Source organism: Notothenia rossii, assembly GCF_949606895.1.
Source record: "Notothenia rossii genome assembly, chromosome: 4".
In the NCBI taxonomy this organism is placed as follows: domain Eukaryota; kingdom Metazoa; phylum Chordata; class Actinopteri; order Perciformes; family Nototheniidae; genus Notothenia; species Notothenia rossii.
In genome coordinates this window covers 88,512,152-88,539,759 of record NC_136902.1, presented here as the reverse complement: position 1 = coordinate 88,539,759, position 27,608 = coordinate 88,512,152, and the positions used below count along the sequence as shown (strand labels likewise).

The window sequence follows — 27,608 nt, the reverse complement described above, 5'->3', positions numbered from 1 at the left end:
GTTTAGCGGGGCTAGAACAGATTTCGGAGCATTGAGATAAACAACGTCACAATAGTCTAATAAGGGAAATAGCAGTTGGGTAGCAAGTTTTTTCCTAACTTTTAAGGTAAAACAGTGCCGAGAGCGGTAAAGAGTACCAAGACCAAAGTTTACTTTATGCAGTATATGATCAATATGAGGTTTGAATGAAAGGTTAGAGTCAAGCCATACCCCTAAATATTTAAAACTGTCAACTCTATGCAGAATTGTACCATCATTGCAAGAAATATCACATGAGCCAGTCAAAGATTTGAGTTTGTGTCGGGTACCAAAGATCATAGAGAAGGATTTAGTTTTGTTCAAAAGTAACTTGTTCTGGAATAGCCAGTCTTGCAGGAGGGTGAAATCTGACTGGAGTGAAACTTGAATTTGAGAGAGATTTGGTTTTGATGTGTAAATAACGGTATCATCTGCATATAGATGAACATTACAGTTTTGAAAAATGGAGGGCAAATTGTTTATATAAATGGTGAAAAGTAGTGGTCCAAGTGTAGAGCCCTGAGGTACTCCACTATGCTGTATAAGGAGATCAGAACTTTTCCCATTCAAAATAACACACTGTTTTCGATTATGTAAATATGAGCTAAACCAAAGTAATGCACTTCTAGAAAGTCCAATAGCATATAATTTATCAAGTAGTAAATAGCGATCAACAACATCAAAAGCTTTGGTAAGATCAATAAAGATGGCACCAGTTAATATATATAGCTATATATATATATATATATATATATATATATATATATATATATATATATATATATATATATATATATATATATATATATATATATATATATATATATATATATATATATATATATATAGCTATATATATATATATATATATATAGCTATAGCTATATATATATATATATATATATATATATATAGCTATAGCTATATATATATATATATAGCTATATATATAGCTATATATATAGCTATAGCTATATATATATATATATATATATATATATATATATATATATATATATATATATATATATATATATATATATATATATATATATATATATATATATATATATATATATAGCTATATATATATATATATATATATATATATATGCACTACTAACTACTAAATACTGCTAATAATCATTGCATTGATTGTGTGACCATCTATGTTTCTACGTTTCATGTTGTCTGTGGATGTTTAATTCCTTTTTTTGCTGCACTTTTAGTGTACAGTTTTGCTGCTGTGTTTATTGTATTTTGTTACTCTGGCACAACAATTTCCTTCGGGATGAATAAAGTCTTATCTTCAGTGATGCAAACACAGGTATGGTGAAAAAAGAGAGAACTATCCGAAGCAGAAAGAAACAGCGTGATATACCATCTGACAAAGGCCTGTGCTATAATGCTTCAATTAACTGGCTATTATTTATAATATACTCAGATCAATAGGAGACAGATATTTTTTTAAATATTGAAGTTAAAAGCATCAATCTGGTGCACTTTGAGAACAACATGAGGAGATCTATGGGTACATCTTTCAACACCCATATGAAAACAGAACTGTAAGCAGATTTTTCTTTTGGGATATTTTACAAATCACTCCCCTTTTAAACTCTATTCTTGTTATTTTTAACAACTTTTTTGTTACTGTCATATAGTATTTTATACCTGTTTTTCATTTAGTCTCTAATATCTCATTAATAATTATAATGATCATATCAAGGTGTGCCTTAACCTCACTGAGCTGAGGTTATTTGAGCCTCTCAGGGGAGAGCTCTCTTCCACCTGGTTGTAGAAAAGCTCTTTAAATTCGTTAGCATAGCTAGCTAACCAGATGCTAATAATAACAGATCGCCTCTGGGCTTACCACTAAAGACACAGCCACGCAAACACTGCAGCATGTGTACGGCTCCTTATGGGTACTGCAATATTTGAAGAGCTGGAGCGGCGTTCCGGTGCCCTCCGTAAGCACTCAAGTCTAGTCTACACTCCTTTCAGACGAGACATAACCACGTCCAAGAAACGTTACGCTCGTGTTGTGTTCATGGAACCTGTCCTTGGCCAGGAAAAACAGGCACTCGCTTGTTTAATTATTTTGCGATCTAGGTTTCTTCTTCTTTTTTGAAGTGAGAAGTTGTCCGTCAGTCGGACGGACTAACGGACAAACTGACGGACCCCCACCCCCCCCCAAAACGAAAACTCTTCGGTTCTCCACGAATTACACAAGTCACCCAAAGCAGCGTTAAAAAAGCGGGAGGCGCCGAAAAGCGACTAATTTGCATCACTGTATCTTACAGAAAAACGTAACTCTGGATTTTTTTTTTTTATCTGGTGGGTCATTTGAAATATTGAAAATTAGTAGTAATGTAGTGATGTTGAACCATCAAGTTAAAAAGGGGCAAACGTGCTGCTAATATACTTTATAACATGCAGAGAAGAGCAATACATAGGTACAAAAAAAAACATTGCTATACGTGTGGTATTTAATGAGTTACCTGGCAGGTCCAACGAGTGACACGGTGGCGTACGGGTCACAGTTCTGCCCGCTGATCAGAGGCAAACCCTGGCACTCGATTATCCTGCAGGAAACAGTGAGGGACACGGTTTTAAATTACAGCATAATTACCAGTTGAATTAAAAGTTAGTCATATTGTTTATTATAGCAGGGTGGTGGTCAAATCACTCATTTTAAAGTCATGTAATAATGAAACATTTAAGTTTAAAGTGACCCAGACCTTGGGAGAGATTAGTTTTCTTAAACCCAAGTCTTTAAAGCATGAATGGTAAATACACTTTTTTGTTGGTTCAACAGAAAGCAAAGCGGAAATGCTATTGCTGTTAACCCTCTGCAGACTGAATGTTATCAGCATGGAGTATATTTATTTAGAACCAATGGAGGTTTGAAAACAAGAAAAAACGTATTTTACATTACACTCAGGTACTAACCATACGACTACTGAACATTTAATTAAATCGGTAATAAATCAACACACAGGATAAAATCCCTTTGTTCCATCCAGAGGAAGTTTCTCTCCCACACACTAGTGACATCACTATGCAACACGGCTAGCGCTCCAACGCATTGTACGTGATAACGTAAGGGGCGGGACATCTCTAAGACCAATCACAACAGAGCCGGCCAGCTAACCAATCAGAGCAGACTGGGCTCTGGTTTCAGACAGAGGGTGAAAAGAGGTGCTGCAGCACAGGCAGTATGAGGAAAATAAAGGGCTTTTTGAACATTAAAGGGTTCATACACTTTTTCACCAATGACTTCTCAAGGACCTTTACCTAATTTTCCATGACCAAAAAAATTACTCCGTCTCAGCGGTACCACTGAAAATGGTTTATTTTAACATGGAACAGGAAAATAAGGTCTGCATATGAAACATGTTGTGCCTATCTAAAACAAATCAAATAGGCTTACTAAAATCTCTCACCAGCAAAATGCCTCATCAATTAAAAGCCATTTTGCATTTCATTACTATAGGATACAGTATTCATTAGATGGATAAAATATAAATTATGTTTGATGCAACTTTAGTTAAATTTCCATGACTTCTCCAAAACTAACTAACTAACTAATAACTTTTCCAGGGCCTGGAATTAGCATTTCGAATTTCCATGACGATTCCAGGTTTTTAATGACCGTAAGAACCCTGACATTAAAGCATGGAGACATGTCAGAGGCAGAACATACAAAGGTGAACCTGAAAATGAGCAGAACACGTCCTCTCTAATTCCCAAACAGACATTTTGGCAACAATATAAAAACAGCAGAGTTGTTGTGGGTCTTGATTGAGAGGCATAGTGCTGTGCTCTCATGTTTGGCTCTCGACACACAGGGACCACTGCTTTTTTTCACAGGTGTTTCATGTGACAACAAACAGACACTGTAGGCACCCTAAACAGGATGTGGCTGCTAAGCCTGAGTCACCCGAGAGTGAGGATGAATACAGCCGTCACTAAGTGAAGCCGGAGGGAGATAGTCAGGATCAGGATGTTTGTGTATCATCTTCCAGGGCGCCATGACAATATTCCCTACAGTGTCCTTCGCATCCCTTAACTTAACCCCATCTCCCCGAGTGCTCTGGACATCTCTGGTGACTAATCTGGCTGCAACAGGATGGCTGGAAGTGTGCAAGTGATAAGCGAGCGGGCGACAGGTTAAGCAAACCATCTGAGAGGCGCAGTGAATGACGGCAGCAGAAAACCGCAGCGGTTGCAGAGTGAGAGGCGAGACTTCCTGTTCAGATGCCATCACTTCCTACTCATTAACCCGCTCTCCAAGTATGAATGGGGGATGCAAAACAACCGACGTAAACAGCATGAGGTCTCACACGTACGCACATATACCTGTATGTAAGTGTGTGTGTGTATACATGCTCAAGCACATCCTTTAATGAGTGTTTTTCTCTTGAGCAGACCAACCTCCTGTGTCATTAGTGGCAACAGTGACGACTTCATGAAGTCAAACGCTGGGCAGAAATAGATAAAGTAATGGGACACAAACATCCCACGGAAAGTTCAGATGAGTAATTTGATTTTATCAATGAAGACTTCTTTTTGATAACTACTCGAACACATCGTTTTTAGTTTCATTCTCAGAACTAATAACAAATCCTCCCAGTTTGTTATCGTTTTTCTACACAATTTTGAGGTTACATATTTTAAAAACGTGTGCCTATAATCCATAAGAATACGTATGCAAATAGAAATCTTCTCAGTAGCTGTAGGTCATGTAGTTCAGAGGAAGCGTTTTTTGACTCAGTGAGCCATAGTTGTTGTTGTTGAATCTGAACAATATGTGACCCGCTCTATGGAAATCAGTCAGAAGTTGCAACGGCTCATTTCAAAATAAACGTGGATTTGTGTAAAAAAAATAGTTTTTCGGGGTTCGGATGTTTTGTTTGATTTTAAATAAACAAAGTCTTGGCTTTCAGAATATGAAACTGTTATTTCGAAAATCACACGATAAATACGTTTTTGAAGCTTGTAAAGGGTAGAAGACAGCTCTCACTCGCACTCTGCTGTTCCTCAGCGCCGCCCCCCCCCCCCCCCTCCGCTGAAATTATGAATGCAAGGCGTAGTAATCGTAGATAACACGGCAGGGTCCGCTACAGTTTGTTTTCATCCGATTTCAAATAAACAAAGTCTTGGCTTTCAGAATACTAAACTTATTTCTGCAAATTCAGATGATAAATACAACTTTGAAGCTTGTGACGGCATAATTACAAGCGGAGAGCGAAGTAACGTCACAGTAGGCGTAACAACAGCCGGGGTTTCTCGAGTCTTTTCCCCGGGAAACAAACACAATACACAGAAATACACACACACACACACACACACACACACACACACACACACACACACACACACACACACACACACACACACACACACACACACACACACACACACACACACACACACACACACACACACACACACACACACACACACACACACACACACACACACACACACACACACACACACACACACACACACACACACACACACACACACACACACACACACACACACACACACACACACACACACCAAACAAAAATATCTTCCCTCCGCAGTATTTTGATGATTTGCTAATAACCAATCAGATCGATGGATTCCAGAGAAGAGGAAACTTCAAAGGCCTTTTTCTCAAAATGATGACTCGTTGACAGTCATTATATAATCTGACATATTTTGCTTAATATTTGGAGAGCAACAACAATCCTGATATCATTAGAAAGCTTCTCCTCTTTCCAGCAGTGTATGCAACTCAAAATGTGTCTTCGGGTCAATGCGACTGATTTCGATGGAGCAGGTCACATATACAATACACATTTTGTTTATTTCTATAATAGTGCGTAGGAAAACTCCCCTTAGGACAGTGTCTGATTAGGACAATGACATGTTGTGTTTTCCCATCAAAACAAACAACTAAGAGAAACTATTTGGAGAAACCTTAAAATGATCCTGTATTATTTTTGCATTTGCATGTTTTTTATTTTAAGGAAGAATTTCAAATTGTAATGCAAGTTAAATGAAAATCGATTTGGCTTTTCAGGGTCCCAGTTAGTAAACAAACGTATTTTGGACAATGCACAAAAAACACCGCAAAAGTTTTTGGGAGGCTGTGGCTCAGTGGATAGTATGGGAACGATTAATCGAATATTCAAAATTATTCAGATATTCTAATATGAGTTATGAATATTTTTTTGGGGGAGGGGAGCCTAAGTTGATTACATATGATCAAATGGAATAATTCAGTGTATACGAAAGTGCCATAGCTAAGTGTGTTGGGTCTAAATGTGTGTTTTGCTCCGCTCACCGGTCCCTCACAGCGGGCAGAGCTGCAGGTGCTGATCTCTCTCTCGCGTCCGGTTATACTTCACTCGCGATTATGTCCAAATCCATCAGATCTAGCTAGTTCTAGCTAATGATATGGCTGCTGCCCCTCCCATACACGCAGATCACGCAGACTCAAACCTTATCTTATGCCCAGATTCCAGCTGAGAGGGTCTTCTCCACAGCTGGCCTGATTGTGAGTCGTCTCTGCACCCGCCTCTCCCCTGAGTAGACATGCTCATATTCTTAAACAAGAATGAATATTGAATAGCTGCATTCTGTGCCCTGTTATAGGTTGTTGATCTCTGTTGTAATAGGGTTACGTTTAGGGTTGCAAAATTCCGGGAATTTTCAAAGATGGAAACTTTTCCCGGGAATTTATGGGAATAAACTGGGAATTTTCTAAATTGAAGGTTGGCTCTTCATAGGGAACTTAAATATAGTTGGGGAAAGTACATTTTAGCATAGTCTTGACTAAAACAGACAGATGCCATTCAAGTACATTTGAATATCCATGCCATAGCACACTGCTTACTGCATGGCTATTGACACCACACAAAGGTTCGCAACAGGCTCACAAATGTGACAGTGGAAAAACTGGTTGGCATTCTGGCAAACCTAACGGTACGTCTACACTACAGGCATCAAAAAATGCTTTCAACGCTTCGCCCATTCACTTGAATGGGGTGACGTAGAAGATTTTTAATATTCGCCGAACTGCATTGTGGGGAGCATGGCATGGCTTTGCAAGCATCACGAGCATCTATCGGCATCAAAAGTTGAACAATGTTCAACTTTTGAGGCTCGATGCTTGGCATCAGCCAATCAAATCCCGTTTATGCAAATCCCGCCAGTGCAAGCGCTAGCCAATCAAACCGCGTGCAAGCTGGGAGAGCCAGACCGCAGTTCATTTCCTCATATTCCAAACGAGATATTACGGTAGCAAATCACCCGGTTCTTTACGACCAGAACTATTTACCGGGATACAAACCGGAGGAACCAGGCATGGTGGGAGGTGGCAGAGACAGTGGGTGAAACTGACAGTTTTTTTCGCCTGTTTGGAGAGTTTATATCCAGTTTACTTCGTTTTAACATTGCTATTGCTTAGTATGTCGGGGGCGGCAGATTCATGTGATTGGTTGCTCGCAAAAAATCGCCAAGCTTCAGACACGCCCAGCTTCAAGATTTTTTTATGCCTGTAGTGTAGACGGGCCGTAAGGCTCTCTGAGCCTAACACAGAGCCATCCTCAACAAGGCTGGACAGTGACACTGAAGAGGAAGACTCAGAGTGTGATGTTGATGAGGCCCAGGAAGAGCCCGTTGACTGAAAGGCTTTAGCAAAAATGCAGAGGATTGCTTGAAGGAAGATGTGCATGTTTAAATGGGACTTTTTGGAGGGAGAAGGGCTCTTTTCATTTAACCATTTGAATGGGACTTTGTGGGGGGAAGCATTTTTGTTCATTTTTTAATGAGTGGGGTTGGGGGGGGATGAGTAACATTTAACTCAACATTCCTGTTTTCGTTCTTCAATGAAACAAATAATTGTTCAATCAAATAATTAAAACTTGTTCTGTTCTACTTAAACATATCTATTTTTTTTTTAATCTGTTGAAATGTCGTGTTTTTTTTGTTTAATTTTGCATCGAATGTTTCCAAAATTCCCCAGCTGAGCTTCCCATGGAAACTTTCCGTCCCTTTGCAACCCTAGTTACGTTACCCTAACCAGTTATGTTGTTCGTGTAATAGCCCCCTTAACCCTTTGGAGTCCTGGGCTAATTTGGCCGTTTTCGCATACTTTTGATTTGTCTTACTATTAAGAAATGTTTGGCATGTCAATCTACAGTTTCCAGTATTTTCCGTTTCGTAAAATGATCAAATGCGGCGAAGATATTCAAATGTGTGCTTCCATTTTTCATACTTTTGAAATGTATTAACTTTATATCATCGTATCTCCGTGTTTACTGGGTCTTTTGGCATGAAACAAAGACTGGGATATAGTTTCAAGCCAGTACTTTCGACAGAAACACACGGCAATGTTGTCCGGACTGTTGTTTTTATGCGGGTCGGCTTGAAAACATCATGTGATCTTATCACGCCGGCGTGGCGGTCGACTCCAAAGGGTTAATTAAAAAAACAAGTTATGTTTTAAGCATGAAAGTTGTAGGCCTATAGCTGTCAACTGTGATCACCCGTTCAATACATTTTGCAAATTCGACTTGGTTTCTATACTTACTTGAATACTTGTTTTTGTTTTCTATATTTTTTTATTTAAGGTTATGTACATTTCGGTTAACCGTTTCTTTGGGTGTCGAATATACATTTGCTTTCAAATTCCCATCCCTAGTGGATACTAGTGTGCTGGACTTCGAATCAGGGGATAGCAAGTTCGAGTCCCACTGCAGTCAGCATGTCGTTGTGTCCCTTGGTAAGACACCTCACCCCAAATTGCTCCTGTGTGGATTGTCCACAGTACTGAATGTATGCAACTCGCTTTGGGATAAAAGCGTCTAACAAGTGACATGTAATGTAAAAAAAAAAAAACTTGTTTACAATTCGGCATTTAATACACAATACTTCATACATTTGCATAAAATATAGAAATAGCAACCATTCCCAGTTTATAAGAGCAGATCAGACATGGCTTCTCAGAAGAGGTACTCTTGGCTTTTGTAAGTGCAGCTAAATGAAGTCTGATGTGATGGTACTCACCGGACCACTAAGTGTTGACCCACTGATCCGTTCTCTGTGATCACTTCATTCAGCCGCATCTCCAAGTGAACCTTTCCCTGTAGGAGCAGAGAGGGAGCGGTTACTCAAAACATCACATCTGAGTTTTAAACTGCGACACAAAGGTTTCAAATCAAAACCCAGGTTAATATCAGGGATGTGATAGAAACATGTGCAGTGGTGGTATGGAATTACACTTAAGAACAATTTGAGTTTAACTAGGTTTTGTAGATTTATGCTACTTTATATATACACCACTATTTTTTCGGATACATTTTGTACTCTTTACGTAATACAAAATATCAACTTGTAAAAAAACATTGACATATAACAAGTTAAAATGTCCAGCAGTAAGTAATTCAAATCCACATTGTCCAGCTGTGGTGAACACATGAAAGCATCAATAATCCAGTAATTAACATTTAGTAATTGCATTTTGTTTTAAACATTTCTCTGGGTCTTTTTACTCTCATGTGTCCGGTCTCAGCCTCATGTTGTTTTAGGTTAATGTTGGCACAAGTGTGTGACAAGAGCCACAGCAGCTGCACATTTTGTCATCAGTCATAAAAGATCTTTACGGGGTCGGATGTGGTGAAGGCTGCCGGTCTCGCCTTCGGAAGTGTTGGAGAGAGAGTGAGGGAGATATAGAGAGAGACAGAGCTAAACAAAACGCCCACACACTTGCACTCTGTCTCTGCAAATCAGCACTTGGCTGAGAAGGCAGGCAGCACTCTCTGATGCAAGATAGGCCTTTAAGCTAATATTATATTTACTTTGAAGGATCTAAATGAGCCAATGACATCAGGAAAATAACACGTTAGTATCCTCCCTTTTCAAAAAGCCGTTGTACCTTTGTCTTCATTACCTCCATTGGAACAAAGCTGCTCACATAACAGCCGTTTGACTGAAAGCCAGAGAGGTATTGCAATAATTCCTCCCTCTCTCACTGACTTTGCAGTTTAGAGTGTCTACTTGTGAGTGAATCAGTGTAGCAGCACAAACCCAGAATAGTCTGGCGTGGGCTAATGGCAGCTCGAGTCAACACGTTAGCTTGCAGCAGCACACAAGTGGTAGTGAGCTGTAGTTTCACCCAGCGCAACCACACCGCAAAAAATATCTGATAAAAGACATGTACAGTTGAAATAGGGCAACCCACATGCCCTATATGCGATACAAACTAGAAACTGCACCCTGAAAAAAAAGATCAAGAAAATGCTGAAAGGCAGATGAAGGTTTCGACACTAAAAAAAGGCAGACATTGGCCCAAAATAAAAAACACCTGATACGTCAAGATTATAGCTATAGAATCATAAGCGTTAGTACTTTAGGTAGGTGCTACCAACTCCAACAACTATTAAGAACCAATAATCATTATATAAAATCATATTAGCCTTGATTTAAGCAGTATACACATTTTAAAGGGGACCTATTCGGCTAATTTTCAGGTTTATATTTAGTGTCTCTACTGTGACATGTTTCCATGCTTTAATGTTCCAAAAGCTCTTTATTTTTCTCATACTGCCCGTGTGTCTTTTCACCCTCTGTCTGAAACCAGAACCCAGTCTGCTCTGATCGGTTAGCTGACCAGCTCTGTTGTGATTGGTCAAACGCTTAGCCATGTCCCGCCCCTTAGCCTATCAAGTATAATGTGTTGGAGCGCTAGCCAATAGAAGAGCGCTGTTGAAACATGACTAACGCGCCTTATTGGACATGAAACAATCTAATCACTTTGCACGTTTTAGGTTACATCAGTGTTTCCGCCAGACCAGGGCTGAGAGGACGTCCACCCCGAGAGCGGGAGGTGTGACGTCACGTTGTGTCACGTGACTTGAATTTTGAATTGAGCTGTCCCTTTATAGATACTATCTCTTTACGTATTAGTGATGGGAATTCCGGCTCTTTTTAGTGAGCCGGATCATTTTGCTCGGCTCCTAAACGACTCTTCATGTTACCACAGTTTACCACGGAGCCTCAGTTTCGCCGCTGCGATGCTCCGGCGCTCGCAGTTCACTCGCATGCTCCACTAGCACCCCACGTCAAGGCTCGCCGGCAGTACACTTTCCGTCACAGGAACACACTTTGCTGGCGGCAAAAATAATCCCACCAGACTCCTTTGCCCCCCCAACAGAGGGATGTCCTTGTCGTTTTCCCTTTGTGTCATTTCAAGCGATAACATTTGTTTTTTGGACGCCCTCAGCTCAAGTTCAGGGCGTTCCGAGCTGAATAAGGTCGTCAAATGACGGCAAGATGCCCCCCTGGCGGAAACGGTGGGTTACATGCAATCCAATTTCCACTTTGTTGTGTTGGAGTGCGAAATCTTTAAATTATATTTGTGAATCTTTATTTAAAACATTACACTTTCGCGGAAGTTACCTGGACTTCTGAGTTGGGATCTACTGGATGAAGGCTGCACCAATGCTCTTTTCCACTGTATTTGGCCAGGTCATCCTTCCTGATTGACACCTTGCCTGTAAACACACAAACACATTACACTACAGAGTTCTAACTTGAATAAGAAAACATGTTTGTGTCAGTCCCGTGCTTAAAGAAACTCACCAACAGGTAGGTCCCTTTGGAAAACGCTCTTGGCATAGACGTAGAAGGATAAACACTGAAATGGACGAGGGATCTCAAAGTAGAAGTCCTCTCCATAGAAGGGGCTGTGAATAAAGACAGAATTCATTTAGGACACAAGTATGTATCTTTTTATCTTTTAAAAAAGGGTGTGCAAATGTGTGTAGTGGGTGGTACAATGTGTGATAAACAGATTAGTGGCAACAGCCGGATTCAAGAAATGGCTCATCGTGAAGGCTTGGTTAATGATTTGGTGTCGTTTTTAAACATTCTAAATCCAGCGAAAATGGTCGTTTAGGGTTTTTTATTTCTGGTTTGGTTCCACAGTACACAAATCAAATATGTAGAAAAATGTAAAAAATGTAATTTGCTCAGGGTGATGCTTTTACAAAGGAGCAGGGGTTAAACAGTAGTGGTAGAAGTCATTCTTACTGGTCAGAAATGTGGGGAAATGTAGCCATGGAAATGGAGAAAACATTAACCGAGCAACATGAAGTAAAACGCGCCACAGAGGTGTTCGGTGATACTGTCAGTGTGTCAGGTGTTCCTTACAAATAATGCTATTCTGTATGTTCTCTTCGGATCAGATGTATAGCAAACGTCATTTACCTGTGTCCAACAGCTCAAATTATACTGCATGGACATTGTCTCACTGCTATTTGGTGGGCTTACGTTCTCACTGCAGTTGAACCGATGCAGCATTCGATTGGAAATGGTGCGAGAAAAACTCAAACGGTCTAACGCCATGCAAAAAACAGATTGTAATAACTGCTTTCACAACTGTCCAAACAAACCACACCAGACAGTGCACTGAACCAGAGTTTGACTTTTGAAAGCGACTTAAAAAAACTTTTAAAAAGTGTATAAAAAGTGCAAAGTTAGAATTTGAAAATCTCGATATTATTGTGAATTTATGACAAAAATCTGGTTCAGTTTTCTGAAATGTGTTATGTCACCTGCAATAGAAATTAAAGGTAGGGGAGGTAATTCACTACAGAAACACTTTTTGTTATATTCAATGGAATGCTTTTGCTCAGTGGAAAGTATCCTGGACTTTCAAATCAGGGGATAGCAAGTTCGAGTCCCACTGCAGTCAGCATGTCGTTGTGTCCCTGAGACACTTCACCCCAAATTGCTCCTGTGGGGATTGTCCACAGTACTGAATGTATGTAAGTCGCTTTGGATAAAAGCGTCTAACAAATTACATGTAATGTAATGTAATGTAATGCTCTTCACATCCCGATAGCAATGAATAATTTAAATGCTTTGACAATAAATACATAAAAAAACGTCATCTGTGGAAGCCGTAGTACTGTAAAAAGAACGACCAATCATCTGAGCCGGCCCGGCTAAAATAACTGGATCCCTGTCAGCCTTCCATCTGTGCACAAACTTATCTCGTGCCCTCATTGGTCATGTGTGTTGGAGGAGGGGCTCTGTGAGGAAGTCTGAAGGAAGGGGCAGATTGCTGACGATACATTTTAAGTGGCAATTTGTTGAGTCACTGCCGCTGAATGCCGGTAGCATCAAGCTAGCAAATCCTGCATTAGCCTCACATCAACAGGTGTAGACAGAACATCCAATTATCCTGAGCTAATTTACTGAATAAACCAACTCACATCTCCTGTCTTTTTATTCACCCAACTCATTAGACTATTCTTCTGCTGGCGTTTCATTGTTGTTTTCTGTCAAATTCAATACTGTAGTTCAAAACCGCGGGACCTGCTCACCATCTGTGAGCTATTTTTAGAATGCGCACGCTACGTTCGTTGTCGCGTTCGCGCGCGTCCACCTGGGCAGGCTGTTTGTGTCCTTCTCCCTTGACGATAACGGCTTGCGCTTAAAAAATAATGATAAACGAATTTGAAACTGGGGGGGGACACAAACGGGCAGACACTAGAGCGGTTGTTCTCCTCCTTTCCTCCGCTGTTGTCTCTGATTGTGAGTGTGTGCATTCGCGTGTGTGTGTTTGTGTGTGTGTGTGTGTGTGTGTGTGTGTGTGTGGGGGGGGGGGGGGGGGTGTGGGAGCCCCGCCCTTCAGAAACAGAGCGGAGGGAGAATGTGAATACGCAAGGCAGTGGAAACTGAAACATGCACATTGGATAAATAACATAGGCGTTTAGTTTATTTAATAAAAGAGCACATGTTCAAAGTGAAACGTGACCGTAGATAGATTACTTCAGTTGCATTTTGGTGCTATATATATATATATATATATATTTTTTTTTTTTAAATAATAATTTTTTTTTTTTTTTAAATAAAGACAATGGTAGGGGAAACACTGATCGGTGTGAGTTAATTGACTTAATATGCTTTAAAGTGTAATTTCCTCAGCTACATCGTACCCATCCACCTAACCTAATTATATGCTTGACTTGCTGTTAGGTTATAATAATTGTGTAATATCTAATGTTCTGTTTAGGGCTCTAAATGATGTACGAAAAAATAAAATTCCTTATAAATGTGGTTTTGTTCTTCAGGGAAAATGTAATGACATCATATCTGAGCAATACTATCATAAACACAGGATTTGTTCACTTCCTAGGAAAAAAGCAGAAGGTGGACGACACAAGGAGTCATGATGACTCATCGGGTTGGGGGAATATCTCGCTGTGGATTCAAATGCATCACTTTCGCCGTCCATGTTCTTTAAAACCTTATTTGTTATTTCCTTAACATGCAGACAAACAGAGTGCAATGCCTCTTACAATTAATTTGGAAGACCATTATGTTATAATCCTGTACATTAACCTATGTCAAACATAATGGGAAAATGAAATCGCTTGGAGAGGTTACATAATTATATCTAGATAGTCAAATGAAAAGGAGCAAATCTGGGTTTATTTAAAGTAATGAGAAGTGCCATTTAGGGAACATTTAGGCAGTTCAGAATCAGAATACCTTTATTCGTGCCACAGAGGGGACATTTTAGTTATAAATATGTATGTATGTATATATATATATGTGTATGTATGTATGTATGTATGTATGTATATATATATATATATATATATATATATATATATATATATATATATATATATATATATATATATATATATATATATATATATATATATATATATATATATATATATATATATATATATAGCAACGGTTTCTTAAACATGTCATTATGTCATGATACATCATACTGGGTTTGCAAAATAATGTTTAAAAGAAAATGTCAAGGTAGGGCTGCTCAATTAATCGTATTTTAAAATCGCGATTACGGCTTGCAACGATTACGAAAACAACGTAAACAAAGTAAAACGATTATTTTTTAATTATTACTTTTTCAGTTGAATGATACTTCAAGTTCAGGGTAATCAACTGTTAAAAAGATACTGTTCAAATGTTTTCTCTTTGTTATTGGTTTTTCAGTTGATTACCCTGAACGTATAATTCAACAGTTAAAAAGTTCAAATTATTATTTTCATTTGTTTTAAAGTACAATAAATGGATGTTTCAAAGTCAAGGAACAATTATTGACCCAAATAATCGAGATTATGATTTTTGCCATAATCGAGCAGCCCTATGTCATGGTATATAAAAAGGCTAAAGATAACATTTCAAATCGAGTATTGTGAAGTTAGGGATACCGGCATGGATGTACAATAAGAACTGGATACAGCGTGGGAGGCAGGGTCTCGTTTTTTCCTATGAGAGCTGCTCATTGGCGCATGACGACAAAATGGCCCAACTTTTAAGAGAGCGAAACGTCACAGATTACCGTCATGACTGGCTGTCAGAGCAGAAGAACACGTATGTGCGCTCACAGAGCGCACCCCTTAAGCCCCGCCCCCCCACTCGGCTCAGTAGAATGAATGGAGAGAGAAAATAAATCTAGATTCAGCTTTTAGTGCATTTTACAACTTTAAGGACCTAATGATTCTAATAAGGGCTATACAATAGTTCATACTGGGTAGTTTATTTAAAGTATCCACTGATTTACAGACGTCTCTTTCCCCATGTTAGTCAATGGGGAAAAGTCTTTCTGGGCCCAGTGACGTCACGGACTGATACGGGAGTTGTAGTACCGCCGTTTGGACACAACAAATATTTTCATCAGAGTCCGGCGCACGTCCTGGGGGCTTGGTTACCGGTCCTACAAATCATATCTTGCAGACTTTACAAAACATAATTCTTTGGTACAGATCCTTTAAAAAAAGTAATAATAAAAAAGAAAAATTCATTTGTTTTAAAAAGTAATTGCGTTTAAAAAAAACACATTCACAGCTCATTTAGAGTTTCTAATGCACCTGCATGACTTCCGACTGTGTGAGGAAACCTGAGCAACATAAAGAAACCCATGCAGAGAACATACACACTCCATCATTCAAACAGCATGTGCTACAGTACATGTACACCCTGGTTAGACCTCTTTGGTTCAGCACGTGACCCTCTGCCCTGTAGGAGCTGGCAGAAACACAGAGGACAAAAGCATCTGTGCCACTAATCCTGCCAACATGACGACCTCACCACCGACCGAGAGCTGACCGGATGTGTGTGACACAGCCGATTGTAGGTTAAGCACCAACTCAAGGTGCGTACATCCAGCAGGTTGACCACCTGTCCCAACACACTGAACTTAGACTGTTTTACTGAATCGCACTGTTTATATGTTTAGGAAAAACTGCAGTCAGTCTGTCATTTCTATTTTTCTTTAAAAAAAAGTTATGCTTTTCCCTTTCCTGTAGTTTGTTATATAGGTTTTTGTGCATTTAAAATCCTTCCCACACATTCCCCCCTGCCTGAAACGACTCCCTTGGACTCCTTTTACTTCCTGAACATAGTGACATCACTATGCAACACTTGCGTTTCTATTGGCTATGAAAGGGTGGGACATTGTGGTTGACCAATCACAACAGGTTTCACAAAAATTAATATATCTTTGAACATTTAAGCAAGTAGACATGTCACAGCAGGGTTGGCGTCATGGGGGGCTCATTCGCGGGCCATGCCCCCCCCAAACGAGTCACTGTTCCCCCCCAACGAAGGGCGGGCAAGCCTTGCCACTTAGCCGTTTTTTTTCATAAGTGAAAAAGTTTCCACAAAAAGAATAATGGTGAAATAAATCAGAAATAAAGAATACACATATAACACAGCCTGAGGTGTGCTCACTGCTGTTCTCTGATTGGTGTGTTGCTTGACCAATGACCCCCGACCTTTGTTTTGTTGTGGCTATGTTACGTGGCTGTGTGTTTAGATGAAAGCCCAGTGGCGATCTGTTCATCCGTTGTACTGATTATACAGTAAAGCCATCGGAAACAATATGAGATACAGTACTACAAGTACTAGTAAATAAGAGAATAAATGAAAAACAGGTATGAAATACAATAGGACAGTAAAACAAGAATACAGTTTAAAAAGGGGAGTGATTTGTAAAATATCCAAGAAAAAAAAAATCTGCTTACAGTTCTGTTTCATATGGGTGTTGAGAGATGTATCCATAGATCTCTTAATTTTGCTCTCAAAGTGCACCAGATTTATGCTTTTAACGTCAACATTTAAAAAAGAAATCTCCTATGTCCATATGTTTCTGTTTTGGTGGTCGTGCCACAACCGCGCAAATTGTATGCACAAGTCATAGGTGCGCTATAAAATAGCACTACACCCCTGCAATGTGTGTGAAAGACAATATAATTTACAGCATGTTTTGAAATTGAAGTTGCGTTGGTGTTTGTGTGTTGGTTGTTGACAGCAGTGTGTGCACTGTTCCACTCTTTGTTTTCCGAATACTAGGAAGTGTTCTTGCCTCGCTTCTGAAGCAAGACGCTCGGAAGACATGTGCTACCAATCAAGCGTACTCGAGATTGAGAAACACCCCCTGTGTCACAGTAGAGGCACTAAATACAAATATCAACCTGAACATTTGCAGAATAGGTCTTCTTTAAAAGTCCTATTGGGCCAGTTAAGTAGATGGATGTGTGGAGGTTTAAAGCTTAGCCGGAATAGGCTCAACTTAACAGACACTTGCTTTTTCTTTACATTGGCCAGTTTTAAAAAGACCTGTAAATGGCAGAAAAGGAGTGCCACTTACACACGCGTTTGCCTGTCAAACATTAATAGAGTTTATGAGTCATGTGTCTGAATAACTTGTACTTTTCAACTTTCTCCATTTTTTAAAATCTGAATCAGGACCTGGAACTCAGCCTCGTGAATATCTGGATAAATACTCACTGCACTGATGTTTCACTCTACAATTTATGCATGTTGGATGGTGAAATATCTCGCCTGACACTTCCGCACTGGGTTTGGCCAACACATTCAGAGTACACCCACACAGCCTCCTCAAAATCACATGGAATAATCCACCTATTCCACACACACACTCAAACACACACTACCTTCGACTGTGCCTGCGAGGGAGTGCGGTCGTCTTTCAACAAGAAGGCTGTGGGTTCGATCCCAGCCCATGCAGTCAACATATCCTTGGGCAAGATACTTAACACTGAGTTGCTCCCGATGGCCAACGGTGTGTGAATGTGTGTGAATGTTAGGTCCTAGTAAGGTACACTGCTCTGTGTGCATGGGTGTGAATGGGTGAACGACATGTAGTATGTAACGCGCTTTGAGGGGTCTTAAAGACTGGATAAAGCGCTATATAAGTACAGTCCATTTACCATTATACCTTGCTTTCTGTTGCATTCATAGCGTCTAAATAATGTGAGACAGCTAGTTAGAACCACAACTGCGTGCTTTATCCATGGATTAGCTGCAATTAGAGCGTCCATACAGCCTTTAAACCGTTAGAAACTGGAGCATATATACAACCGGAATGAGTCAAACACCAAATAAAAAACACAATTGGAGTGATTATTAGGATGTGCTAAAGAGAGGTTAAGGTAGTTGAGAGTGACACAGAGAGGAAGACAGGGGAGAGCGTGGGAGGACACACTTCCTCAGAGATTGTAAAAACCTTTTGAACCGCACCGAAATCAGCAGAAAAAATAAAAGAGCTGTTGTGAAATACCTAGGCTCGTGTTTACAGTGAGATGTGCAATGATGTAGATAGAAACCTAAAAGGTTTCAGTGCTGCCCGTCTCCCACACCTTCCTCTGAAGCGAATGTAGCTACTGGTAAAATAGCCCATTTCAGTCTGAATCACTTCATGTTTCCCAGCAGTTCAAATGGTCCCCTGCACACATACAGCTCTGAGTCACAGTTTGTAAGATGTAATCAAATGAATTTCCAACCGGACATTTCTCACATGATCGGCCAGCTACACACATTACTTGTCCAGAGTTTAGTATAAATGTTTCCACATGAGAGATTGTATCAGGAAGTTGTTTTTCTCTCAGTGAAATGAAATGAATTTAACTCTTAACTAAATTACAAAAGCAATAAAAGCAGCCAATAGTTCTATTTTAAAAACAGTCCCAGCACGAGTATTAACCTGTGTTATATATTAAGGACAATAAGTGACTAGTTCAAATATAAAAGTATTTAACTTAAAAGTATGCTAAAAAAATCTTCAAAATGTAAGTAAATACTGCCAACACTCCCCCGCTGAAGACGCCTCTATTGTACTCCTTTCTTTACTTTCTAACATAGTGACATCACTAGGTCACACTTCTTTTGTCTAGCGCTCCAACACATTGTAGGTGAGGATGACCTGGCCGAATACAGTGGAAAAGAGCATTGGTGCAGCCTTCATCCAGTAGATCCCAACTCAGAAGTCCAGGTAACTTCCACAAAAGTTTAATGTTTTAAATAAAGATTCACAAATATAATTTAAAGATTTCGCACTCCAACACAACAAAGTGGAAATTGGATTGCATGTAACCTAAAACGTGCAAACTGATTAGATTGTTTCGTGTCAAATAAGGCGCGTTAGTCAGGTCATAGGCTAACCTCCGACACATTATAGTTGATAGGCTAAGGGGCGGGAAATCTCCAAGCGGTTGACCAATCACATCAGAGCCGGCCAGCTAACCAATCAGAGCCGACTGGGCTCTGGTTTCAGACAGAGGGTGAAAAGAGGTGCTGCAGCACAGGCAGTATGAGAAATATAAAGAGCTTTTTGAACATTAAAGCATGGAGACATGTCCCAGTAGAGACACTACATACTAGGGCTGCTCGATTATGGCAAAAATCATAATCTCGATTATTTGGGTCAATAATTGATATCACGATTATTAAAAACGATTATCCATTTACTTTGAAAACATCAATTTATTGGAGAATTTTTTTTTGAACAGGATGTTTTTAAATGTTGATTTCCCTGAACTTTAAGTATAATTCAACTGAAAAACCAATAAAAAAAAGAAGTAATAATAATAATCGTTTTATTTCGGTTACGTTGTTTTCGTAATCGTTGCAAGCCATAATCGTAATTGCGATTAAAATACGCGTGCACATACGAGAATTTAGCAGCGCTACTACATACTGATATGAACCTGGAAATGAGCATTACAGTTGGGTAACTAAATGTTTAACTAAATTAAAGTAGTTCCTAAAACACATGTAGCATATTATCCTGAAATGTATTTCAATTATTATGGCGGTTAGAATAATAATAGCAGATATATGTCATAGTTAAAGGAAAAAGTTCTTTTTTCGTAACAGCACTCGCGAGCTGATTTAAAATCATTCTGAAACAAATACTTATTTTCCTTAAAAAAACAACACCAAATAAACAAATGACCCTTGAAGTTCCACAATGACATAATAGCAGCAAATCCTCACTCTTGTAAAACTGTTGGAGCTTGGCATGTTGATTGATTGATTGATTGATTGACGGGAACCTAAGCTACACATCCACTGCGACGCGGTTCACTTATATAGTTCAACAATGAGGAGGAAATAAAAGCGCTTGAAACTTCGCCCACATAAATGCAGGAGGACGTTTGGATTCCTTCCTGGATATCGCCGCCAATACTTGATAAAGATGAGTGGACTGCATAATAAAAACCTGAAACACAACTGCAATCATTCCTCTTCTGAGTCACGTCGTCACACGGTCACTGAAGGCTTTGACACTTCCCATAATATTATTTTTTCCCCCTATCTGATGAACTGTGTGGACATGTCTTTTCTTTTTTGCATGTGAATGAATACTTACTGGCAGTACTTTTATACTTTCTAAGACTTCTACTTCCCTGTAATAGGCAGCAATATTTAATTGCAAACTTTTTACTGCTCTTTATTTTTCAAATAGAGTTAATAGTTTGACAAATAATACCACCCTACAATTTTTTAAAACATATGAAAAGCTGTTTTTGATAAATAGTTGTTTATCTACAATATTTAAAAATTGTACATATGTGTTTTTAGGGATGCTCCGATCGATATCAGCCGATATTCACTCTCTGCCTGCCGATCGATCGGTGGTCTCTAAAAATGGCGATCGGGAGAGCCGATCACATGACGTAAAATACATGACACTTCTTTTGAGCCCCATTAACTGAGTTTTAAACATTACTTTAAATGGAAGATCCCATAGGCCCCGCCCACTCGAACGGAACGGCCGATACTGATTCCGGCGATCGGCCCCAAAATTGGCGATCGGAGCATCCCTAGTGTTTTTATATATTGTATTATTTGCAAATAACTTGTTTTAACTTTTTTCTTTTCTTAAATAAAATGTGTACTTCTTACGCATTCATAAACATTTCACATTTAAAAAAATTAAAATTCTTATGTTTATATATAATTTTTTCTAGTAATTGTATTTAAAAATTGACTACATGCCAAGAAACTCACCTCCCGAGATAAAACAAAAATGCACTCTGATTCTTATAATTGAGTGAATAAGCTTAATATTATAATTAGAATAAGCTTAATATTATACATCTAAAATTAAAATATAGGCCTTTCTTGCTCACAGACACAACCTACAAAATAACTGTTGACCACATCCTTAGTAATGATGTAGTTCAGTGGCATTTTATGTCACTTAAGAATGTGTGGTGTAATTCAGTATTTATGACACGTAATAAACGTGTGTAATGTTTAACTTGACTGTATCGTTATCAACCCCTCCCTGTACAGTATCAGATGTAAAACTGAATATAGGTCTGGGTGTATACCTGGATAGAGGTATAGTAGGAGATGCAGAGGTAACGTTGCTTACCTGACACTCTTGTCGAAAACCTTTGTGCGAAACACCTCCTCCTGATCCAGACTTATGGTGCAGAAGGTGCAGAGATCTCTTTGTCGATTTGGACCCGAGAGTGGACCCAGGTTCTTAGCCTCACCTGCAGAACAAAGACAAGGACATCGTTAATATCTCGACTGAAGCATTAAAACAGCGATAGCCTTTACCAGTTAAAAAGGAAAATGAAAAGACACATGCGTATTTCCGTTCCCCAACTCTGCTATGTAATCATATTTCCCCCATTTCTATACCTCCCTTCAGTCTTAAGTTGTATAAATATTACAGGGAAACTTGACTGAGAATTAACTAAATGACATGTGAGCAAAACATTTTTTTAAAACCTTCAAAAAGGGGTACCTTTCTTTTTTACCCATGATTTATCTATACCCATTTTCATTCCTATAAAGAAAGGGTATACTAAGCCACATTTCCACATTAAAATATCTTTTGAAAAAAACGTACATCGTCCCAAATGTTTGCCATTATTTTAAACCTAAATCATTATTTCATTTTAATCAGGGTTATGGGCCGTTTTATTTCGTTGCTTACAAAGGGGATGTATGCATAGTTAGTGTTGTAATAAATGTAATTTTAGTGCCATTTTAAGCCACATATACTTCTTAGATCTTGGTAGGTTTCACTCTATATTTTATCTGGATGAAGGATTTTAGTTATAGTCGTGGATCTTGAATTATTAGACGAACAAAGTGAGCAAACGTAAGCGGCAGGAAAACTGTTGGTAGTGAGAAACACCGATTTTTAACATGAAACGGCTTTATTCAAATTTTTAAAACTGAATAAAAATGCAGTTTTTATTTAAATAAAAATCAACAGGTCTATTTATTTTCAGTGATAAGATCCCATCGGATTATTCCGCTTCCAGTAAAAACCACATCCTCAACAGGGAGGAGCTGACTGCAACAATGGCCTTTGTGGTAAATACAACAATTCCCATGATTGCACGCTTCTTCAAAATGCCACCAAACTATGTCTTGCTTTTTTGACCCCTATTGGCCAAAAATGACATATTTGTATAAATAATATATGCCATATCATATCCCAAAAGATTGCTCTGCAAATGTATTGCAATTGACAAGATCAATTCAAGTTTAGCTAACATTTGTACTACTGCTAATCTTAAGCACCAAAAAAAAGATTTGAAATATTCTGATGTCAAATGTGTTAATTTCCCCCCAGCTCACAAAGTACAAACTAATTCTATTAAAATAAGAGCATATGTGATGAAACTCATACACAGTACACTTTAAAAACACACTTTTATGTTCGACATCCTCATGTTCACATGGGGACCCTTGACAGTAGTTCAGGCAAGCTGCAGAGCGGATGTAGCTGATGTAGACTTGAGGTTCATATGTGGTTAAAAACATGAAACATTGACTTCCTCAGCATAACCAATGACGACGGTACAGCGCTGATTCAGAAATGACAAACACCTTTGAAACTCACACCACTCGACACACGCTTCTATCGCCTCCCCAGGCAGTCCCAGATTGTATGCCATGGGGTTTTGTACGAAACAAACATACAAGAAAATCAAAGCCAGATAAGTAGCACTATCAATAACGTGACACCAATTTAGGACTGGTGGATTAGAGTGGCAGGAGTCTAAATTGGTCCCATAGCGGTGGATCGGTACCTTAAGCCCAGCTGGAGACTTAATGAAGGAAAGCCACCAGTGAGATCAGCGTTTTAAACAGGCTATTAATAACACCGGTGTATGGCTAATCTTAGGAACAGCCAAGTTGTCTCTAAGCTTGGACTAGGGTTACCTGGTGGGAGTAGAGCACATATGCACACAGCTACAAACAGTTTACTTAGCCAACCAACCCCACTGTCGTGTCTTCAACAACATTTCCAGTAAAAACAGAAGCATGCCACCTTTTGAAAACCCAACAAAAGGTCAGAGTCTGCCTAAAGAATAGCTCAGCTGAACACTGCTGAGTCAACTGGCCTTTTCCTCCTTTTATTCTGACAAAGAAGCAAACAAGGGTATATATCAAAGTACCATACAACTGCTGTCAAGATAGCCTATGTTTTTACAGAATCCCACCTCCATCGATGTAGGCTAAAGGAAAAAGGACAAAGCGTGAACGAGGAAGAATGGAGTTTCGTAAGACTGCAAAGTGAGTTACATGCCACGGTAGTTCCTCTATTTTGTTCTGCTTACTGTTTTCACATTAATTCATAGTAGTGAAACTGACATTTGTCTTCCCACTGTGTGCCTAGCCTTACCCAACCAGAGCCTATATTTTAAATAACAATAATCATTATTATTTAACGGAAAAAATCTACTTTAGTGCCGTCTGATTTCGTCTGAAGATTGACAACGCTGAACGTCTACTCTCCCAGTTGAGATGAAGCAATGCCACTAAGCAAGGCATATGTAATCCCAACCATAATAAATGACTTTTAACCAACAGAGAGGAATGGCGGAGCAGTGGTCGTACATTAATGGATGTGGGTTAAAGCAGAGAATAATATAAATGGGATGCTGCATATCTATGAGTAAATATATGTAATGGGAACCACTCATTTGATCGCAAAACGTTGGTAATGGCTTAATCTTTTGAATATCAGCCATACACATTTTACTGTTGAGTAATTCAGCAGAAGAAAACTCATTTACACATTCAAACAGGCAGCTACTCCCCTGGACCAGCCAGCATGAGATGATGAGGAAATTGGCTTGCGAGGCATTTCCCTTTTAAGCCAACATTCTGGATTATGATCCCACATGCATGACTATTGTATTACTGTACTACCTCCAACATGCTGTAATCAATGATCATGCGTCTAGTGTTGTATAATGAGACATGATGATTGCATATAAATGTTTCTGTACTAAAGCCTCCGGATGCAGGTCAGAGAGCAAAGCTGTGTGTCGTTGTGTTATATATACAGTCTATGGTTGAGACGAAACATAAAATAGAGTCCGCCAGTTGGGTTTTCTGCCGCTTATTAATCAATAAACCATGCGATACAATGTAGGTTATTGGCAGTAGTAAGGTTATATAGTTGGCAGTTTAATGAGATATTTAACCTTAAAAAAAAAGGTGGCAAAACTCGAGAAGATTGTTGGAGATTAAACAATGAAAAAGGGGCCACTATTTTAGATGTTATTTGATATGCTTTACAGTACAGCGTTATGTCTTTGCTGAAATTATTGTTATTATCCAACATTAGCTATCAGCACAGCCTGCAGTGAGTATATACTCACTATACAACAACTCTGTCTGGCAGAGAACTCACTGCTCCATAGGTTTCCCTTTCTATAATCATGAAAAATGTGCACATACACGTTGTAGCCTACTTACACTTCCTCACAGGATATATTTTACTTTTAATGAAAAGCTACAGTGCACAATTGTATTGTATATAGTACACTATGTTTCTGTCCCTTTAGTAGATTGCTATATTAGAAAAAAATCTCATGTAATCTGTATATTTTATAGTGTGTATTCTTAGATACTCTTCGTTATGTATGTCTTTTCTATGTGAATATATATTTGCTCATAAGGTTTATTTTACATTTAATTATATTTTTAAGAAGTGATGTAATTCTTGCTGTCAAAAATGATGCTGTGACAAAAACAATTTCCCAGCTTGAATGAATAAAGTCTCTATCCACATATCTATACCTGTTAAAGCGGTTGTTAGTAAGCAGAGGCTGAAGAAGTACTAAAATTATTGTACTTAATTAAAAGTAGAAGTACCAAAGAGTAGGAATGCTATTACAAGCAAAAGTCATGTATTGACTGTTATCAGAGCTGTTAAAGGTGCAGCTTATTTAATATCTTTGCATACTGCAGGCTAGCTTGTTATTGTTACTTCAGGCGTAACTAAAGTCTTATTTAAGTGTTGATTATATAATCTGCCAAGTAACTAAAGGTTTTAAATAAATATAGTTGAGCAAAAGTACCCTATTAACCTTTGAATTGTAGTGGGGTAGACATACGAAGTAGCAACACATCTAAATACTCAAGTAAATCACAAGTCCCCCTAAATGCATCAATCGAATAAACCTATTTGGTTACTATGTTAGTAAGCTAGCCTACTTTCCCACCAATATTAACCTAGCTTTAAACAACAAATCCACAAACACAATAAAAACAACCTTATTTTGAAAATGGTTCAATTTTCAAATATGCTTCAAACACCCAGTGGGCTAGAACAGCAACAACTGACGGCGGCTCCATGAATGAAATCATTCACAACAAGCTACCGGGCTGCTGTTAGCATGCTAGGCTAACTCCACAGCGTTCACAACAAGCAGCTACCAGGCTGCTGTTAGCATGCTAGGCTAATTCCACAGCGTCCACAACAAGCTACCGGGCTGCTGCTGTTAGCATGCTAAGCTAACCTAACAGCAGCCAGTAGACCGACCAGATCAACCGCTGCCTCCACACACACTGTTGATGGCACGCCGCGCCCCTCCGGCTTCCCCTCTCCGCCAGCTTCTCCCCACCGACCTCTCCCCATTGTGAGAGCCGGGAAACATCGCATCCCATCCGGTTAGACTTACATATTTTCCCCCGCAGGCTCTGTAAAATCCTAACCGTCGCGTCGTCCTCTTCCGCCATGGTCAGCGTTGACTGCCGCTCCGGTGCTGCTCTCTCATATCCGTTTATGAAGCAGGCAGAGCGGAGGAGAGCCAGCCCCACTGCCGCGTCACCGTCCCTCACACACTGCTGCTTTAAAACGTGTGGAGGAATATTAAGCTTCCCTCTAAACACGAGCACTTCATGCTGGAGGTAGATGGTAGGAGTGTATAAAGGGGATGTAATACCTGTATTTAGTGTTGCTCATTATCCAACGCCAATGCTCCCTTTTATATGTACATGCTCTGCTCAACGAGGACTACTTTGACTTGTGGAGAAGTTCAGCTATCTATATTAAGCTAACTTAAAGAACATATAATAATGTTTTTTGTTGGTTAACACTGCCTGTATTCAGTTGTTGGAAGTTGTTAAGTTCAATTTGAGGTACTTAACTTGAGTATTTCGAATATAAGCTTCTTCTATTACTCCAATACACGTTTAATTTAGCCCACTTACTAATATTATTGAAAAATGTATTGCAAATCATTGAATAAAACAAAGTGATAATGTCCCTAAAGCTGACTAGGGCACTTTTAAAATGTGCATTAACATTCAACACCTTAAGGTTCAAATTTGAGGTACTTGAACTTAACTTGACTTGGCCTATTTCCATATGTGCTACTTTTATATTTTGCACCTTTTCCTCCACCTTATACCTCAATTTTAAAGATTCAGTAACTTCACACACATGATTACAATTCATAGTATACAATATGATTCTGAAATGGGTCATTCTGCACAAAGACAGCTTTTACTTTTTGGTCATTTTGGTATAGTTAAATGCTAATACTTTTGTACTTATATCTAAGTTAGATTTTAAATGTAGGGATTTATCATAGCAGCCTATTTTACTTGAGTATAATATCTAAGTAACATATTTCTTCCAATGCTGTCTGCATTAGACATGTGTTTTGGATATACATCACCGGGTGTGTATGAATTACCACTCCTTTTTTCAGGCTTAGGAAACTGGTGAGATCTTAACAATATTGCAAATGAAACCTCACAAAGGTCAGAAGCAAATGATGGAAAGTGACGCTGTTGAAATATCTGCAAACATCACAGCTATGGGATCTAGAAAAAGTTGGCAGGCTAAATGAATGCACATTTTGATTTTAACCAAAGAGTACGAGATTTAGGTGCCTTTAGAAACTACACAATAAGCGGAACACATAGCAGTTTAGGAGTAGCTGTGGTAAATGGATGTTTTT

General features: G+C 38.9%; 1 protein-coding gene across 2 annotated transcripts in view; it reads right to left on the bottom strand.

Annotated features, from left to right (window-relative positions):
* Positions 1-26,511, bottom strand: part of LOC307036635 (ras GTPase-activating protein 2-like) — a 36,251-nt gene extending 9,740 nt beyond the window's left edge. The window contains exons 1-6 of one of the 2 annotated variants that reach the window (XM_079677130.1): positions 26,322-26,511; positions 21,755-21,878; positions 11,659-11,762; positions 11,476-11,570; positions 9,085-9,161; positions 2,517-2,600 (exon numbers count right to left, since the gene is read on the bottom strand). In XM_079677130.1, coding sequence (XP_079533256.1) covers positions 2,517-2,600; positions 9,085-9,161; positions 11,476-11,570; positions 11,659-11,762; positions 21,755-21,878; positions 26,322-26,379 — 542 coding nt within the window. In that variant the 5' untranslated portion in view covers positions 26,380-26,511. Of the gene's footprint in view, positions 1-2,516; positions 2,601-9,084; positions 9,162-11,475; positions 11,571-11,658; positions 11,763-21,754; positions 21,879-23,054; positions 23,245-26,321 lie in introns of those variants that run through there. The other variant, XM_079677129.1, reaches the window with a different exon arrangement.
* Between the last annotated feature and the right edge of the window lie 1,097 nt (positions 26,512-27,608).